Source organism: Fringilla coelebs, assembly GCF_963513975.1.
Source record: "Fringilla coelebs genome assembly, chromosome: Z".
NCBI lineage: Eukaryota > Metazoa > Chordata > Aves > Passeriformes > Fringillidae > Fringilla > Fringilla coelebs.
The window spans coordinates 28146674-28165607 of record NC_140031.1 but is presented as its reverse complement, the minus strand read 5'-3'; the positions used below and the strand labels follow the sequence as shown (position 1 = coordinate 28165607).

General features: G+C 36.9%; 1 protein-coding gene across 4 annotated transcripts in view; it reads right to left on the bottom strand.

Moving 5' to 3' along the window:
- Positions 1–18934, bottom strand: part of JAK2 (Janus kinase 2) — an 89598-nt gene that overhangs the window by 21801 nt on the left and 48863 nt on the right. For all 4 annotated transcript variants that reach the window (XM_084225955.1, XM_084225958.1, XM_084225956.1 and 1 more), the window contains 12 exons: positions 17692–17815; positions 16813–16930; positions 16265–16410; positions 14145–14466; positions 12249–12368; positions 9761–9918; positions 8939–9050; positions 7087–7273; positions 4831–4958; positions 4195–4329; positions 2729–2816; positions 571–698 (listed from right to left, as the gene is read on the bottom strand). In XM_084225955.1, coding sequence (XP_084082081.1) covers positions 571–698; positions 2729–2816; positions 4195–4329; positions 4831–4958; positions 7087–7273; positions 8939–9050; positions 9761–9918; positions 12249–12368; positions 14145–14466; positions 16265–16410; positions 16813–16930; positions 17692–17815 — 1766 coding nt within the window. The remainder of the gene's footprint in view (positions 1–570; positions 699–2728; positions 2817–4194; positions 4330–4830; positions 4959–7086; positions 7274–8938; positions 9051–9760; positions 9919–12248; positions 12369–14144; positions 14467–16264; positions 16411–16812; positions 16931–17691; positions 17816–18934) is intronic.

The following is an 18934-nucleotide window of genomic DNA, read 5'->3' as shown; positions in this document are numbered from 1 at the left end:
TGAAACAATTTAACATTTTTTAACTCAGAAGAATGCTCATCCATCCACTTAAAATTAATATAAGAGTATTTAAGTTCTGTTAAAGGAAAGACTTATCTAGTCACACATCACATCCCGTCCTGAATAATGGCCTTTATATTTAACTGGAAAGACTGTAAGGTTGGGACCTAATACCCAAGAAGAATGCTCTAGCAGAATGAACAGTACAGAGTTTTCCCCTCCCAGTGGTTAAGTATTAACACTACCAAGAAATAGTTTGTGTTTGGCATCAGGAGCTGAGATAGGAAGCCCAGAAAGAACTGCTTTGCGGGGGTGGTGGGGAGAAAGCATAACTGCAAATGTGTTTATATTTCATGCTAAAACATAAAGTATTAAAAAAGAATGGACATTCAACTACACTTTGTTCAAGATACAAAGTCTGTCTCTGGGTATCTACTAAATAGCTGGTATATGGCCAATCCATTATCAAAACCCTCCAGAGTTTCAAGAATTCAGGTAACAGCTCAACTTTTCCACATACATTAGTCAGAATCACTTGAATTCTGCCATCAACAAAACTGAACCACTTACCAGAAAATGCATGGCTAATGCCAACTGTTTGGCTACTTCCAGCTTCCACAAAATATTGATAATATTTTTGTTCTTTTTCAAATATGTGTCCAAGGATCCAAATTTTACATATTCTTGTACAAGGATGTCTGATTCATAATGATAAAAAGAGTAATAATTAAAACCAATAACAAATAATAAAATTTCAGGACAGATTAATGACTTTAGTACTACTCTTCTTTTGATACCTTGTTGTTGATCTAACTATAAATTTCATTTTCTGTGGTATCTGAGTACTGCCACAAATACTCTATGTTCTTTATACTTCTTCGGAGTGTAGAAGTTCACCTAATTTCTTCTCAAATACATAGTTACTAGATTTAATATTTTAGGGTCAATTTTTAGATTTAATCTTTTTACAGATTAGGTAAAATCCAATGAGCATCTTTCCACCCTCACTTGAAAGGCACAATAATGTAACTGCTGATGAAGCAGAGTAGTGTACAGCACTATCAATGTGGTGAGTTGAATAACATTCAAGTCATTCACTTCATTTACTATCTATATTCTTACTGGAAAATGCAATGCTTTATTGACAAAAGATGCTTTGCTTGAAAACAGACAAGTATTTGCTCTAAAATTGTGTACATGTGTATGACACATGCCTTCATGCAGCCATCTAGCAAATAACTCCAGAAACAAGAACTGCTGTCTTCATCACTTCCAACACAACTATTTCAAATCACATGACTGAATCCTTGCCCTCAGCTGCAAGATGCTCACATTGAAGCTACTAGTATTATATCTGGCTGTAACAAAAAAAAAAACCACACAGATTTTTTAACAAATTCATTTTATAGGCAGCAATTACTTTTTTTTTTTTTGCAATTCTGTGAAATGATTTATATCGAATTTGTACATAAAGTGTGTAAACCACAGAATCAATAACAGCTGCTCTTCCTGTTTCTAAATAACTGCCTCACCTTAAACTGTAGTAAGCCTCTTCAGAAAGTGAATAATTTCTAGGGGACAGCTATGATCTAATGGTGAAATACCTTGCAACAATTTATTTTCAATTATAAACTTGATCTACCTGAAATCTTATATATCATCCCTGTGTGTGGTACAATGAATAAAATACAAAAAACCCCATGTGGTTGTTTTGGCACAAGTTCTGGCACAAATTCTTGGCCAAATATAATGCTGTGCCTTCTCCAGCCTTCAATGAGAGGTAATTTCTGATAACAGCAGTAAATTCTGACTACTGAATCCACCGTCTTTTTTGGAAATTCCTTCTCCCTAATGAAGGTAACCACCTACATAATATACACATACAATTATAAAATGCTTCCTCTCATACAAATTTCTAATCACAATAAAAAAAAAAAAAAAGGGTTTTGGGCAAACTGACATTTCAGTCCAAAGATTGAATGAAGAAGAAAAAATGTCAAAGTGAGATCCAGCAGTCATATTTGAAGACACATACTAATATGACAATCATCCAAAATTAAGATTTTATTTCAAGATGGTATAAATGTATTTCAGGAGTTCTTAAAAAAATCTTATTAATACACAGTCACAAAGATGTAAGCTAAACTGGAAAGACAATCAACTTTTGCAGACAATGCAAACATTTTATTGCTGCTAAAATTCTGTAGTGTGTTTGCTGAATTACCAGGACCTTATGTTTCCAGAATGGGATCTCTTAACCAAACTTCCCAAAGTTATATTTGCGCTCACAAAGTCAGCAGGGGTGGAAAAGGGTAGCAATGTCTGTTTCTAACCACTGTAAATGAAGATCTTTCGGCAGCACAGTACCTCCCTTTCTAGCTAACCACAGCTGATATAACGGAGGGCTGCAATTTTTCTGGCACTTCAAAAGCTCATTCCAGAGGCATGGCAAAACTGATCTCAGAATAGACATGACTGAGTCATCTACACAGGTTACTATTCACACTAAATGTACTTTAAACAATTTTTCCCTTTTCTTTGTTTTTACTATTAACTAGCTCTCAGATACCAAGGCTAGTACTGCTGCAGCATGAACATGTATTAGCTGTCCAGCTAGTGTTGAACTTGGGTTGTTTTGTTTGTTTTTTCTCTGGTTTTATCCAAAAACATGTCAAACTCAAATGGAGATGTATAAAAATCGGTAAAAAAATAATTAATTTCTACTTACTCTCTTCTCCACAAACACAGACTCCATAATTTAACACCAAATGTTTGTAAGAAAGCTGGCTCATCATACTTGCTGCTTCAAAAAAGGACTTTTTGGAAGGAGAGGGAGAGATCAACAAAGAAAATACATCAGTAAAAACAAAGCCCCAAAATTCTAATAAATTTACTAAAATAATTTTTATAAACATTTCAACTACCTCTTTGCAAAGACCCTATGTAACACTTTATATTGTTTGTTGTTGGTTTGTGTTTGGCAACTGTTTCTTGTTTGGTTGGTTTTTGCTTTAGTTTTTTAGTTGTGGAGGTTTTTTCCTAATTTTCTTTTTCTAAATAACTGGCAGTACACATTCCACATAGGTTAACGACCTCTTTTTCTCTGTTGGCAAGTGTATCTCAACATTTTTAACATAATATGGTTTTTTTCAGTGTCAATTACCTAGGTAAATTGAAGGCAAAATCATCACTCACTATTCACTTTCTAATTTATTCTGCCATAGTGCACTGTTCAGTTTCCAATTTATTTCTTTGTAGCACATTATTAAGTTAAAAGACAAAAATTATTATGTAATTCATCCACTATTGCAAGACCTTTTCCAACTTTGTCAGGAAAGTTTCAAATGCTTTTATTGCTTTCTTTATTCTGTACAGTGGCATCTCCACCTACACTTGCTTGTGTACCGATTATTCACCCAACAAAGTGAAGTGAAAATGAGAACATTTTCCTTCAGGTGACTATATCTTTATTTACATACTCTGAACTTTTAGTAACTGATTCATACTTTAGAATATAAATTTATTACCTATGTTATCAGAAGCAGTATCATTAAGTTACATTACTATAATAAACACTACTACATCCAGTGAAAGTCTTTAAAATTCAGTTCTCACATACAGAGTCTTGGGCTTGATTACACTACCAGTTTATTAGTTTTTGCACAAAAGCATTTCAGGTCTGCTAAAGCGTCACTCAAAAAGTGAGAAGGCTCAGTGATTACAGGTGAAATCTATGTATGGCAAGGTTTTTCTCATACATAAATACTTCTGATTATTTGATTTTATTGGAAAATCTGAAGACAGTCTACCCAGAGGAAGCGTTTTTTCCATAAATGGTCCCTTGTCTGTAAATAATGAATTTACTTCTTAAGACAATCTTGTGGCCATACCACCCCCTCCTCTGGTGCTTTAATTGTATAAATTACCTGTTCTCCAGATCTCAGTGGGTAGTTTTGAATTCTCTCACAGATGGCAGGAACGGGGGCAATAAAGTGTACATAGGTGTACTTCCCAAAGCCAGTCTCAAACCCATACTCCCAGTGTCACAAGTCTAAGCATGAGCTTGGTTCAACATACAACCCTCTACCACACAAACACTCATTTATGAAGTAAACGGGCCATTCTCATGGAAAGAAGAGTAATGCTCAGCATAGCATGGGCAAATGTTATATAGCAGTCAACAATGACACCAACCTCAGAGTAGTTTCTGTGCACTTTATCCAGCACCTTTAAAAGAACTTCGGTTTGATGGAGCTGGCCATAGTCTCCCACTTCTTTCCTTACACCTTTGAAAATCTTAGTAAATGTGCCCTGTCCAAGACTCTCCTCCTAAAAGGAAGGAAGGATACAGACAGAAAAAAGAATCAAAAATATCTGCCTGTTTTAAAAGACATCTTTAGAACCACCCCCCGTATAAGCATACGCAAGTCTTTAGAGGCATGCGGGCTGTAGAGCCCAGCTGAGAAGGAAAGGAAGCAACTATATCAGAAACATCTCAAATTTGTGCTTGTTTTTTATTGATTACTCAAGGATCTCAGAAAATAACTTGCTGCAAGAACCAGGGAGGAAGCAATTCCATTAAATATGTATTTAGACATCTCTAGAACCAAATAACTGTTATTGCAGTCAAAATAATGCTTCTTAATTACAAAAAAATAGTTATTTGCATTAGTGAAAAATAAAATAAATTATTTTCCACAACTCTAAGGAAAGATTACAGCAAAATCTCCTAGCTCAGATAAGATTCTTTTAAACACATGCTGAGGTTTTTAAAACTTTGCGCATATTAAACCCAACATCTGCAGTAAAAAAAGCAACAAACTGACTTACAAATATCAAGTCCTCATTACGGATTTTGTGAAAAACCATCTGATTGACATTATTGTGTCTCTGTAGCATAGGTGACGAAGGTACATCAGAAACGCTATTGCTTCTGAAGACTAGGAGATTTGATTTATCTGGGAGAAGAAAGAGGGAAAGGAAAACCAAAGTAAATTTGTAAAATATAAAACTAAACCAATACTGTTTCAGAAGGATTGCTAATGAAGGACTCCTGAATAAACACAAACAAGATATCACATTGAGATCAGTGTGTTTAAAAGCCACATGGCTTTTAACTGAAATCAAAGTCTGATATTTTCTAGTCAGCAAAATCATCTAGGTTCACTCCTGAGTTTTATGTTTCTTAAGTACTCCAAGTTTTGACAAACATTCTGAAAATATTTGCACTATTTGTAATAACAACTGGGGATGGAAAAGCGGCTGTAAATTACCTTCTTTTATAATACAAAGCAGAGCAAGTCTGATACTAAAACTAAATCTGAAAAGTATGTGTTTGTGGGTATCTGCTCACATCCATGATTATATTTATTCAATAATTTATCATTCTGATGCTTATAAATTTTTGAATTTTAATGGAATAATGTTAAAAATTTATTCTTTATAACATGCATACATATTTACTTAATACATCTTTTCTAAGGTTTTGAACCCATTGGCTATTTTCAATCAAATTTGAGAAGTGAAAGTTATATCATATAGTCTGGTCTGGCAGGTTTGTTTTTAAATAAAACTTTGACAGAGACAAAGATAAATATTAACTGTATGTAGTACTACTTAGAAGGGCGGATATTTAAAGATTTCATAAAGGAGAAAGATACGAATATTAAGGTAGGCAAAACAATTAAATGCAAATGCAATAAAAATCCCCTCCTCAGGAAGAAGCCCTATTCAATTTGTATTTTTTCAGTGTAAAAAGGAGCTGAAACCATACTGCAGACTTGACATAGCTCAGCTAAGATCAACAATGACATAAATTCACTGACATTGTTGGTTCCATTGCCTATGGAACTTTTAGTGCCTATGCCTACTTCTAGTGATAAATAATTCATTTAGTAGCTCTTTCCTTCTCAAGACATGAAAACACTTGATGTAAGAAGAAATGCTGCTGCACACAATCCACTGCAATTAAGAAACCAGTTTTGCTTCTAATCATGAAACTGGTTACCATGATTATTGCTGGAAGACTATCTTACACCAAAATTTTCCAGACACTGTGACTGGAAACTATGACTAAGAAGATGGATATATAGGTCAGTGAAATTAAAAAGCCCCACACAAATTATCACAGAATCACAAAATATTTTGAGTTGGAGGGGACCCACAAGGATTATCAAGTCCAACTCCTGGTCCTGCACAGGACCATCCCCAAGAATCACACCATATGCCTGAGAGCATTGCCCAAATGCTTCTTGAACTCTCTCAGGTTAGTGCTGTGACCACTGCCCTGGGGAGCCTCTTCCAGTGCTCAGCCACTCTGGGTGAAAAAGCTTTTTCTAATATCCAGCCTAAACCTCCCCTGACACAGCTACAGGCCGTTCCCTCAGGTCCTGTCTCTGGTCACCACAGAGAGGAGATCAGTGCCTGCCCTTCCCCTTCCCCTCATGAGGAAGTTGTAACTGCAATGGGCTATCTCCTCATCCTCCTCTTCTCCAGGCTGAACAGAAAAAGTGACTTCAGCCACTCCTCATATAGCTTCCCCTCCAAATCCTTCACCATCCTCATGGCCCTCCTTTGGACACTCCCCAGTAGTTTTATATCTCACACTGTGGCACCCAGAACTGCTCCCAGCACTCGAGGTGAGGCTGCCCCAGCTCAGAGCAGAGCAGAACAATCCCTTCCCTTGCCTGGCTGGCCATGCTGTGCCTGATGTCCCCAGGACACGGGTGGCCCCTCCTGGCTGCCAGGGCTGACCCATGTTCAGCTTGCCACAGACCAGGACCTCCAGGTCCCTTTCCATGGCACTGCTCTCCAGCAGCTCATTCCCCAGTCTGTACATCCAGTGTTGCCATCCCAGCTGCAGAATCTGACATTTTCCTTCATATGAGACTTCATATGGCTGGTGATTGCACCATTCTCTAATTTTCTGAGGTCTCCTTAAAGGGCTTCCCTGCCTTCAAGGGTACCAATAGTTCCTCCCAGTTTTTTATCATGCTTCTACCCGAGAGTCATTTAGTATTAACTTATTTTTAAATCTTTAATCTAGAAAATAGAAAACTTTCTACTTAGAAATAGTCTCTCTCTTACCTTTTGGTTTTGGAGGACAGCATTTGATGAACTGGAAAATTATGCTGTCTGAACGGACAGTTTCTGTCTGGTAACAGGTCAAGAGATCCTTAAGATTACTGAAACTTCTCTTGGTTCCACTAAGATTATATTCTCCATTCTCATTCTTCGTAATTAAGCAGTGCTTATAATCTGTAGTACTGTCACGCTGCAGAAAATTTTTCCATTAAAAATGAAATTGATTAATATTTAATATTTGAAAGCTTATCTAAATGTATAGCACTCTACTAATTAGAGAAAGGATGCTTCAGGAAAATATGATCATAATTTGTTATTTTGTTCTCACTATGTAATATTGATTCTGAGAAAACATGACTCTACTCCCATCACTGGAACTAGCATGTTGATGCTAGAGAAAAACAAATGTTAATGAATTCTGAAAAGATGGAGCTGAGAAAACAGATAATGGATCCTAGGAAAAATCCTTCAGAGCTATTAAGGAAAGCTTATTCACCCTGACACGGAGTAACGTCAAAACAAAATTCTGTTGAAAGCAATAGCCCTAATGCTTGTACTCCATGTTTGTTTGGCAGGCATTTGGAGATCTCAGCTGTAATTCTGCTTTTGTGTCATCTACAGCACAGTTCTAAGACATTACTTCCTAATATGTATTTTTAATATGCACTGAACTATTTTCACAAAGACTCTTGAAAAGATACCATGAAACATTTTTAAGCAGGATGCACTCTTAATAGTGCTTTTGTGGTCCTGTATCTCAATCCTGCAGCAAATGTTTCAAGAAATTTTGAATATAAAAAGTCTTCCAATGACTTACACAATCTCAGAAAAGGAAAAAAAAGTTGCAATAAAGTCACTTAAAGGCAATGGTAGTCTTCTCTTACAAGCCTGACTCTCAGCTTTGCCTCTCTAAGCTTGTTCATGAACTGATTTCTTTGCCTACAGAATTCCCTACCAAACATACTTCATTGACTGGACATAACATTTCTCCATTCACACATCAGCATTACTTGGTCATTTTCAGAGATGTAGCTATTTCTGACAGTATTAGCAAACTTGCTAGCTCACTGTATACTAGCAAGAAAATTCTTGTATTACCTTCCCTAGCTAAAAACACAAAGGTAGCTCTGCTAATGCAATTAAAGATAAATCCATTCTTGAAACAAGATCATGACATTATTCAACAGCATTAATAAAGCTTTATATCATCACCAGCAGCAAGGCCAGAGAGAAGAGGTACATCTGGTTCTCTGAGAACCATATGCATTTCCAGGGTGGCTTTCTCTCGAGCTAACAACAGATATACCCAGGAGATTTGTGTTGATGTAACAGCTGCCAAATAATATGGCTGGCCCAGTACTGGGGATGAGGACAAGACCCAAACCCAGAAGAACCTGTGAAGGAGGCACTCTCAGATTGTCAAAGGCTGTATACCCAAGCTAATGAAGCCCCACTTGTGAGGGGGGAGAAGGTACGTGGAAAACCCAGGGAAAAAACCCAAGTAGAAACCCCCAAACATTAAAAAAAAAAAAGAAACCCCATCAGACTGCTCCAGCTCCATCTCCCAAATATCTATCCTAACATCATAGTCCCAAGATCCATGTCATTATCTCCAGAACTCTTAAGCTCTCGTCCCTTGGTCTCCAAGGTGTGTGGCATGTGCATTAGCAATTCTGTATCAACTATGACATTTCCCACAAGTCCCTGAAAATTGGCCCATCTGACAAAAGTAGCTATAGAATATACATACTGGACAAACATTCTGGAGGGAAAATTCAGAATAATTTACTGAACATCTCAGGCTCATTGTTATATCACAACAAAAATCAAATAGACACTAAGACAGAATACAAACCTCTATAGCAAAGGTAAGGAAGTATTTTTTAAAATCTTTAGGACTGCAGCGAAGGACATAGAAACCAGTCTGATTGCCCGCTTTCTTCAGTTTACTGATAGCAAAGTCCATGCTGCAGCAAAAAGAAAATGCTTAATATTGCAAAATTGCAAAATGCAGCGATATAAGATGTTGAGTAATAAGCAATATTAACAAATATCTAATAGAACAATAATTAAATCTTTCAATTTTGTACAGCTTTCTTTAAGATAATCTCTTTGCCCTTTATTTTCCAATATATAGGGTGATTGCTTATGTAGAGAGCAGCATACCAAAATCTTTTGATACTAAGCCATCAAATTAATTATCCAAGAAATGTTAAGGGCTAAAAAAGTATATTCCCGACAGCTTATTATATAATTTTCAACATGCATTATGAAAGAAGCAATAATAAAATTACCTAACAAATAAGCTTAAATTAGCAAAACATTTGTGTGGGTGAAAAGAGGGGGTGGGTTTAACCAGGAAAATGGCTAACAAGAAAAAAGAGCTGAAATGAAAAAACATTCATTATTATAAGAATGAATTTCCTCTTAAACAAGCCTTGCTAACTCGCTATTTCGATCCACATCAAGGAATGATCTTTCCACTTAATTTTTATAACATGTCACAAAGGCACTGTATTTTACAAAGTGAAAAATAAGAGGAAAAATATAAAGCATTTTATGTTACATAAATGCAATAAAAAAATATTTTAAGATGCCTACCACAGTTCACAGACAACTAAAGCTCATCTTCCAAAAAAAAATTCAATTGTCATATTACTAAAAAAAAAATACTTACAAAATTGGCCCATGACAGTTGCTTTGGATATTTTCAAGGACTGATGGTGGTGCTACTTCTTTACAGAGATAATGATGGGCATCCGCTGTTAATCTGTAATATCCATCAATTAATGATACAAAGGAGAGAGCTTCTCTTAACGACTGAAATTCAGCCTCCTGTTCAATTGCCAGAGAACAATGTGGGGCAGGGAGGGAGAGAGAATTTCAATTTTTAATAGGCAACAAAAAATTCCTGAATATGCTAATACTATAAAAGATATGCATATATGTGCACAATAAAGACATGAATAAAAGCAGTTTTTAACTGATGTTAGTAGGTTCTACTTTCTTGTTATCATTCAAAACTTGATAGCAACCTCCAATGTTCAAGACCAAATCCAAACCAAAGAAAACAGAGAAGCTGTGGATGCCTTATCCCTAGAACAGGCTTTTGAGCAATCTGCTCTAATGAACTGTGTCCCAGCCCATGGGAAGGGTGTTGGAACCAGATGATCTTTAAAGTCCCTCCCAACTCCAACCATTTCATGATTCTATGAAATCTGTCCTAAAAAAAAAAACCCTTAGTCTAAATAGATGAAACAGAAGAGTAATGCCAATGTGAAAGAGCATTTGAAAGGGAAAAAAAGTAGGTACAAGTCAGCATGCAGACACCTACTGCACTGCCAATACAGTCTGGTTCTTCTCCCTAGAGGAAAGCCTTCACTTATCAAAGACTTATACGTCTGCCTTCAAGCAGAAAAGAAAAATCTCCAGGAAAGTACCTGTCTGAAAACTTAACTACTAGTCAGCAAAAACTGGCATCCTCAGCTGGATCATACACAGAAGATGACCTTTTACTACTATGAAGACAGGTGCTCTGGATAGGAGCAGGGAGAAAAATTGTGTGGTCAAAGGAAAATGGATGTGAAAAAGGTCTTAATCACAGTATGATTAACAGATAAAAGCAGGGAAAAATTACATTAATCTGCAACAACATATTAATTGCTGCAATAAAACAAAAACAGAGAAGCATTTTCTGAGTACCTAGATTTCATTCAGTAGTGTAACCCAACAGAACAGGCTTTAGTATGTGTTTGCCTGTGACACCAGAGACATACTTAGGTGAACACAATTATTTGGCAAGTTCTTTGCTAGAGAGCAATAAAAAGAGCAATAAATTTAGAGTCTTCAAACTCCTTTTTAAGAGGACCAGGACCTGGAAACAACTGCAGCCCACGGTGCAGACCATAGTGAGGCAGCTGTGCCTCTGCAGCCTGTGGAAGTTCATGGTGCAGCAGAGATCCCCCTGCAGCCCATGAAGAAACTCATGTTGCAGAAGGAGGATGTGCCTCAAGGAGGCTGTGACCCCATGAGAAGCCTACACAGAAACATAGATGTTGGCAGGACTTGTGGCCCATGAGCCACTATGGAGCTGTGGAGCAGCCTATTCCTGGAGAACTGCACTTCATGGAAGGGACCAACACTGGAGCAGTTCATGAAGAACTGCACCCTGTGGAAACAATGTGCGTTGGAGAAGTTCATGGAGGACTGCCCACCATTGGAGGGATCCCTTGCTGGAGCAGGGGATGAGTTGAGGAAGACTGAGAGGCAAGGACAACATGCAATGAACTGACCACACCTCCTATTCTCTACACTGCTGAGAAGAAAATAGAGAATAAGGAATAAAGTTGGCCCATGGAGAAAGGAGGGGTGGTGTGAAAATGCTTTTAGGATTTTTTATTCTCATTACCCTACTCTGAAACAAATTCAGTTAATCTCCCTGAGTCAATTCTGTTTTGTCCATGACAGTTAATACATCAGTGATATCTATCCTTATCTTGACCCACAAGCCTTTCATTGCATTTTCTCTCCTCTGTTCAAGCTGATGAGGGGAGTGATGAGAGGAGATCTGGTGGGCACCTGGTGCCCAGCCCAGCCAGGGTCAGCCCACCCCACAACTCTGTGATAGTTATAACTGCTAGAAAGCCTCACTCAAGTGCAAGGTTGTAGTTCAAGTAAAAAACTTTTTACATTTGGGTATAAAATACTTTCTTAAGATCTTTTTCAAAGAATTGTACACAGTAAAAGCAGTAACATTCATTTTGTCCTGATACTTATTTTGTATCATCATTCTTCAGAACATTTTGAAGCCTTTTTCAATGTGTTGGTCTCTAGCAGACAGCTTATCAGGACACCATGGAAACAGCACACTTGAGAACTGAAACCATGGACTCAGGTTTAAGACTAATAAACAAAAGAACCAATCTGTGTACCAGAAATTTTCCTCAGATATAAACATGTATTTCTATTTCATTTCAAGCACATAGCTTTGAATGCAGAAGACCTTTAGTGTTCTGATAACACGCCTTACACTGCTGATAGGTGTTTAGTTTTATCTCATGCTTAATTAATGTGGCCATGGGTTATACAATACTATGCATACAACAATCACAGAGCCTGCTCAAAGCAGTATCTATTAGAAAGAACAGCAACCAAAGTAAACAGACCAGATTCTTGCTGTCTTGTTTGTGAATGGTGACAATTCTTCTCTCACTGGAGCCTTCTTGGCTCGCTTGTTTAATGCTGACATCAATGATATCAGGAAAATCACAGTATGTTTGTAAATCCTGCAACAAATATCACATAATTTCAGTAATAACACAAATGGCAATTAAAAAGCCTCATCTATTCACAGCATTGGAACTCCTACAACTCCGAACTCATAAGCTAACAACAAAGAAAATTATAAAACCTTAAACATGCCTATATAAAACCTAAACATTACAAGCAAATAAAGGATTTTTTTTTTTCTTTATGGAATCATCACTAGGAACATAAATTGAAAAACAGACAGAGATCCAGGAACCATGAACAGAAATATCCACATATGGGCTTGGGTTTTTATAATTGTAGATATTTCTTCATTCTGTAGTGTAGTATTTTATGAACAGTGAAACATTTTGATTACTTCTTTGAGAAGGTTTTTTTTTTTTGTGAGCTTATTATTGGCATCCTGATTAAACAGGTTTAGGAAGCCTGTTTAACAACACAAAATGTCATAACCTCATTCAGAGTGATACAAGCAGCAAATCTGTAGCTGGAATGAAGAAAAAGTATACGGTAGTTCTCTAAGTCCTATCTACTTGTTCATCTGGTTGGTGAAAATGTAAACTTGCAAAACAAATTTCTTCACAATCTACTCCACATGTCATTACATGGAAATAAAAATTATTTTTCAGTTCAGTATCTAAATAATAATTCATCAGTAAAGTTTACTGAAACGAGTTACAATCATGTTTACAAGCAGCCATATTAATTAATCTGATTCTCAAAATCAACTTTATAAATAGTTTCTTTACCAGTGAAAATATATGCAGTGTCTGTCAATAATAGAATGATAATATTTTCGATTATGAAAAAATAATTTGGCAATATTTATAAAAAAAATTATTCATTCAAACACTATGCTTACTAAAGGCTTGGGTGCCAAGCCCAAACAGCATAGTATGCATACACTTTGTACACCTAAAACTGGAAATTGCAGAATCTGACATTTATGACACCTCCTGCCAGAGCAACTTGCATTTACAGGATAATTAGGGAAGGTAGAGGGCTGATAGATAACTATGAATGAAGCAATTGTCAATCTACAAATATTCTAAGAACACCACACTTCAAAAAATACAGGCATGTAATCAGATTTATTTTTTTAAGTATTGAAAAAACTCACTAGCAAATAGCATTTTTTACAAATTATTACAGCATGCTGTAGAAATACAACTTTTTGTACTTAGGTGATGTCTGCTACATATTACAAATCAAAATCACCAAACCAATACGATTATTTTGAAAAAACCAGACATACTCCAGTTTGCCTTTACTTTTACCTTTGGATAACTCCCACACTCTCAATGTACACTGCTTTGAATTTCTATCAGGTTTTGGTAAACTCAACATAATGAACAGTCATGATGGGAAATCACACACACACACAAAAAATAATACTGATAAATAAAAATGCAGCCATACGTGATTACTAGCACTTACAGGAACCACTAAGCACCTAATTCATGAAGAAAGACTATATGGACTCCACAATCACACAGATGTCATTTTAAATTTGCTAACTGAGACACTGGTAGGTGTCTAACTCCAGCAGGAAAGAGGTATAGGAGAATTTGCCTCTTGTTTGGAGTCCTTAGATCCCTGTTTTCAAAGAAGATTTGGGAAATTTCTGCATTTTATCCACACCTGGGGGAATGGTCATTACATTTCCACATTTTTTATATGTCATTGTGAAGTAAAATTTGCCTACCAATTTTGCTTGAGGTAAACCATAACTTCTAAAACAAGCTTACTATTCTGTTCCATAACAAGTTATTAAAATAATTTTTTAAAATTACCTGCTCTCCAAGTGTCTCACAGTCTTTAAGTTTTCCCCTTGAACACTGAATTCCACCATTTCCAGTTATTACAACGGTTGCAAAACTTTCCTCTCCAGAAGGACCTCCACCAGGTTCTTTTACTTCAAAAACCTCTGAATAGAAGGCAGGCTGAAGGGTTTCCAGATTTATGAGATACTTAAGTTTCAAGTTTCTGGCAGTAGCTTTGCATTGGCCAAACTGTTGTATAAATTTGCGGAACCTGTACCTTATTCTTTTTCTTGTCAAAATGTGGTAGTCTTGGATTTTTGCTCGCACACACTTAGGTAAAAACATTTTGTAGCTGTGAATACATAACCAGACAAAAAAAACCTACTAATTTTATCCGTTAAATCCAGCAAAGATAATTAGTTCTGTGCTAAACAAATCAACATTGAAAACACCTTTTCCTCTAAATGCACTGTTATTTTTACAACTGTAGGATAACAAAAATCCTTTCTTAGATCCACAGTATGTTCTTTCAAACAGAGTCTCCTGTCCATTTTCCATTTTTTCCTTCATTGCAACATAAACTACATAACGCATTTTCCATAAATTCAAAGATGTCTGTTCTCTCATTAGTGAAAGGTAAGGCAGCAGAAGTTACAAAATTGCTCTGTTTGGTGTAGAAATTGTAAAGAAGATACTGCATGGCAACTACATGGATAAAGGACAGATTTCCTGGCTGAAAATATAGGTGGTAGAAGACAAAACTACGACTGGCTGTCACTGAAGTTCCTACGTCAGGGACAGAATTAAGTCAGCTGGAGTAGAAACTGATAGGATTGATACACCCAAGTGAGTTGAGGAACTCAAGAAAGTTTAGCAGAGAGACCCCAGATTTCAGCCCAAGATGGTTAAGAGCCTGGAGAACATGACATGAGAGAAGTGGCATATGGGAGCTTGATTTTTTCAGCCTGGAGAAAAGTAGGCTCAAGTATGGCGTTCTACTAATTGTCATCTAACAATATAAAAGGACAAGAGACTCTCAGGGTCTCTGCTGGTCAGAGTGACCCCGAGAAATCTCAGAAAGTCTCTTTTCCCAGCCTGGCTCTTGAAGAAGGACTCAGGGCTCTTCATTTCTCGGTCTCAAGGTTGTTTATTGTATCTTATCTATTAAATTCTTCCTCCTGTCCTCCTGAGGTCAGCTCAGCAAGACAGAGGAACACTGCCCACCCCGGGGGTGGTGTTATGCTTTTATACTAAAAACTACGTCTACAATGTTTACAATTACTTTCCAATACCTATCACCCGTGTTAGACAGTGAGCTTCTACTCTAAACCAATCTAAAAGTGCCAACATCACAGCAGAAGATGGAGGCCAAGAAGAAGAAGGAGAAAGGCTGGACATGCCCAGATTCCTCCATCTTGCCCCCTGAACCCCCATTCTAAAAACCCCAAAAATCTACTTTTTCACCCCAATAAAAATTCACCATCATTCTACTTAAACAGTCATGGCTTGTAATCCTTCATATGAAGGTTGGTAGTTGTTTTTCCCAAGGACTAAATCAAAGGCACAGAGGTCTTGGGCTCTGTGCCAAGGTCTCTGAGTCCCCTGGGCAGGGTCTCGAGCCCTCTAGGGCATCTAGAGGAATTTCCTGGGTTCCCACAGAGACAATTATCAGTATCACAGCAGAGACTGATTAGGTATAGAGATCTTTCACAATGACTATGGTCATGCAGAGGGCAAAGGTGCACAGAGTTAGAGAGGAATCTCCATATCTGGACATTTTCAGAACTTCACTGGAAGAGGCCCTGAGTACCTTCACGTAACTTTGAATTTGACCCTGACAGGAACAGGGGCTTGGATCTGATGAAATCCAGAAGGTGTCTCACCTAAAATTATTGCTCACGTATTTTCCTCACATAATTTTCTCCCTTACCTTTCATCAAGAGAGTCAAATCCATGCCTCCAAATCATGAATAGTCATCATGAAACAAATTTTCTATTAATTTATAGTTTACATAACAGGTAAAATTATGTAACTATTTTACAACAACACATCAACTGCCAACAGACGAACACCTTCTACACACCAACATGCAAAAACACAACCTTTAGGCATGAGATAGATGTGAAACAGTTACAAATAACAGAATCACCTGACTGAATTGTAAATAGCCATTGGGGTTTGGTCCTTTTCTTTGGCCACTCTCATCATATCTAGAACAGCCATTCCAAGGCATTCTTCTTGTGTTTCGTGAGTAACAGGCATCTGTACCCATCCATCCAAAAAATCAGCTCGCCACTGAGAAAGAATGCAAGAACGCAAATGAAACCTGGTGCACTGCTGCTTAACAAGAATAGAGGTTTGGGGTGCAGTTGTTGGGGGGAGCTGTGGTTGTGTTGTTTGATGGCTTGTTTGGTTTGTTTAGGGGGTTTTATTGGCTTGGTTTTTTAAAGACTGAATGACCTACTTCATCCACAAAAAGATGCACTTATTCATAAGGAATACCAGCTGCTATCATGCTTAGAAGCACTGTTTGAACTTCATCTCTCCAAATACACAATAGGACACGGAATTTAATTTCCAGCTTGAGAGGGCTTCAGGCTTTCAAGAGCCTACAGAGTTACTAGGAGAAGATGGAAAGGGAATAAATGCTAATAACCCTCACCAATCTGCATTTAAAAATAGGCAAGCAAATCATACCTGCGCGAATAGGTAAGACATGACAAGATCGTCAAGGACGGGGCTTTCTGCGCCACGAAGAACGCCGTACCGGTATGCTCTGTTGCTGCCACTGCAATACCAGTGGGGAAAATAAAACCTGGTAGGAAATAAATTCAAGTAAACATTAACAAACAAATATTTTGGTTACCAGCATCAGGCATTACCGCTCTCATACGCACGTAACTAGTGCTGCTGATGTGGAGGACCACTACGAAACCCCAGTTACTCAATGAAGACTTCCCATCCAGTTCGTGGTGTTTTAAAGTACTACAGTATTCAAGCAACTGTACTGAGAGGAAAGCTATTCTCACTAATCAGAATACAGAGAATTCTATTAGTGCCTTCTAGTTTCTTTTGAAACAGCTCCCAAAAAAAAAAAAACATTCAGGCCAAATTATATAATGTAAATAAATTACGCAATTTACAAAAGGAAAACTGACTGCAGTTTTAACTGTCCACATTCAATTGTAAGGTTAGAGAAAAATGGTTTTATTGCAGAAACATGTCTGACTATGCATGACAATTACTCTGCATTTCAGAAACTACTACTTATTTCAAACAGGCAAGCACAGAGGAGATAAGATGTATCATTATTAAGAAAGATTTTTACTTCTAGTATATTTTTATTGTTTGTTTCTTCAATCTGAAACTGGTAAACATATTGGACAGAGAAAATTAATAAAGTACATAATTTAAATCACTCCAATATTTTTGATTCTTTTAGCTCCTTATTTTCCAGAAAAAGCCAGCAATTTGTCCATAACTCCTAAGAAACTACAGGTCAACTAAATATCATATTGGTTGTGTTCACAGTCTTGTTTTTATAATGAAAAGTGTGTAACATTTTATTTAGATTACCTTATCCGGTAAATTAGGATGAGTCTGGTTGTTTCATCCACATGGAAGATGTGATTTGGGGGATACCACATTCTGTCTGCCTCACTCATGAGTGCAAACATGTTATGATACACTGGCATGATACCTACATGAAGAGCAGAGAAGCAAACATCAGTAGGAAACAGTTTTCACAAAATATTTTAAAAATATTGTGGGTTAAAAGCAGCAGATTGCTACAGTGCTCTACTACTATCAGCAACAGCTATCAGTGCTGCCAACAACACTGCAATCATGATCCTATAACCTGCAGGCTGCTTTGCTGGTTAAATTTTTCATTCTTCCTTTATTCTCTCTGTCTGAAGACTCTGTTCACCTGTTGTCCTATACCAACTGTTGGACTACAAGCTTTTCTCTATATGGCATTTAATAAAATGTCTTAGCCTCCAAGTTTAGAAACAGCTTACAACAGTAGATTTTTTTTTCCTGCCTTTCCAAAATCAGATTATTTGATTTGAGCATTTATTTTACAACTAAGCATTATTTTAAGACTTTAGACTGATTAAGAGTCAGAAGTAAAGCAACACAAAGAAAATTGTAGTGACTAGGACAACCACTGGCCATTTCCATTTTAGTAACTCAGTTTACAACAAACCCAAACATATACTGCTAAAACAAAACAGAACTGGAATATTCTTTTCCCTCAACAACTTGAATTATGCTAATGGTAACCGACAAGCAATCCTACTTAATCAGAAACTAAAAAAATCAGTTGAGCATCAACTCTTCAGCAGCACAGGAATTCTAATTTCACTTTGATGCTCCCAGCTGAAACACAGCCTACAACTCAGCATTGTACTGTGCTGCAGTGCCATGCACCTCAGTGATGCCAGTGTTAGATTTGGAAAACAGGTTAACTGCCTGAAAACTGACAGCACAAAAGGATGAACTGCAGGTATTGACACACACATTCTGAAGACAGAAAGAGACACAGGTCGAAAGGCCAGAGAGCAGGATGAAAAATTACAATGTCAAAGTTACAGTTGGTCATATCTAAAGAAAACTTTACATTAAAGCAATATACTTTGGGGTAAGAAGGCAAAAAAATAATGGAAAAACAAACAGGTAAAGACAATAAAAGTAACTTAAAATGATGTTATGAGACAAAAGAATTCTGGGAAAAGGCAAAATACCAACACCCTTGGTCAAAAAACTTAAAATGAAGTAATTGAAATGCTCACAAGAAACCAGAAGAAAAAATCCTTTA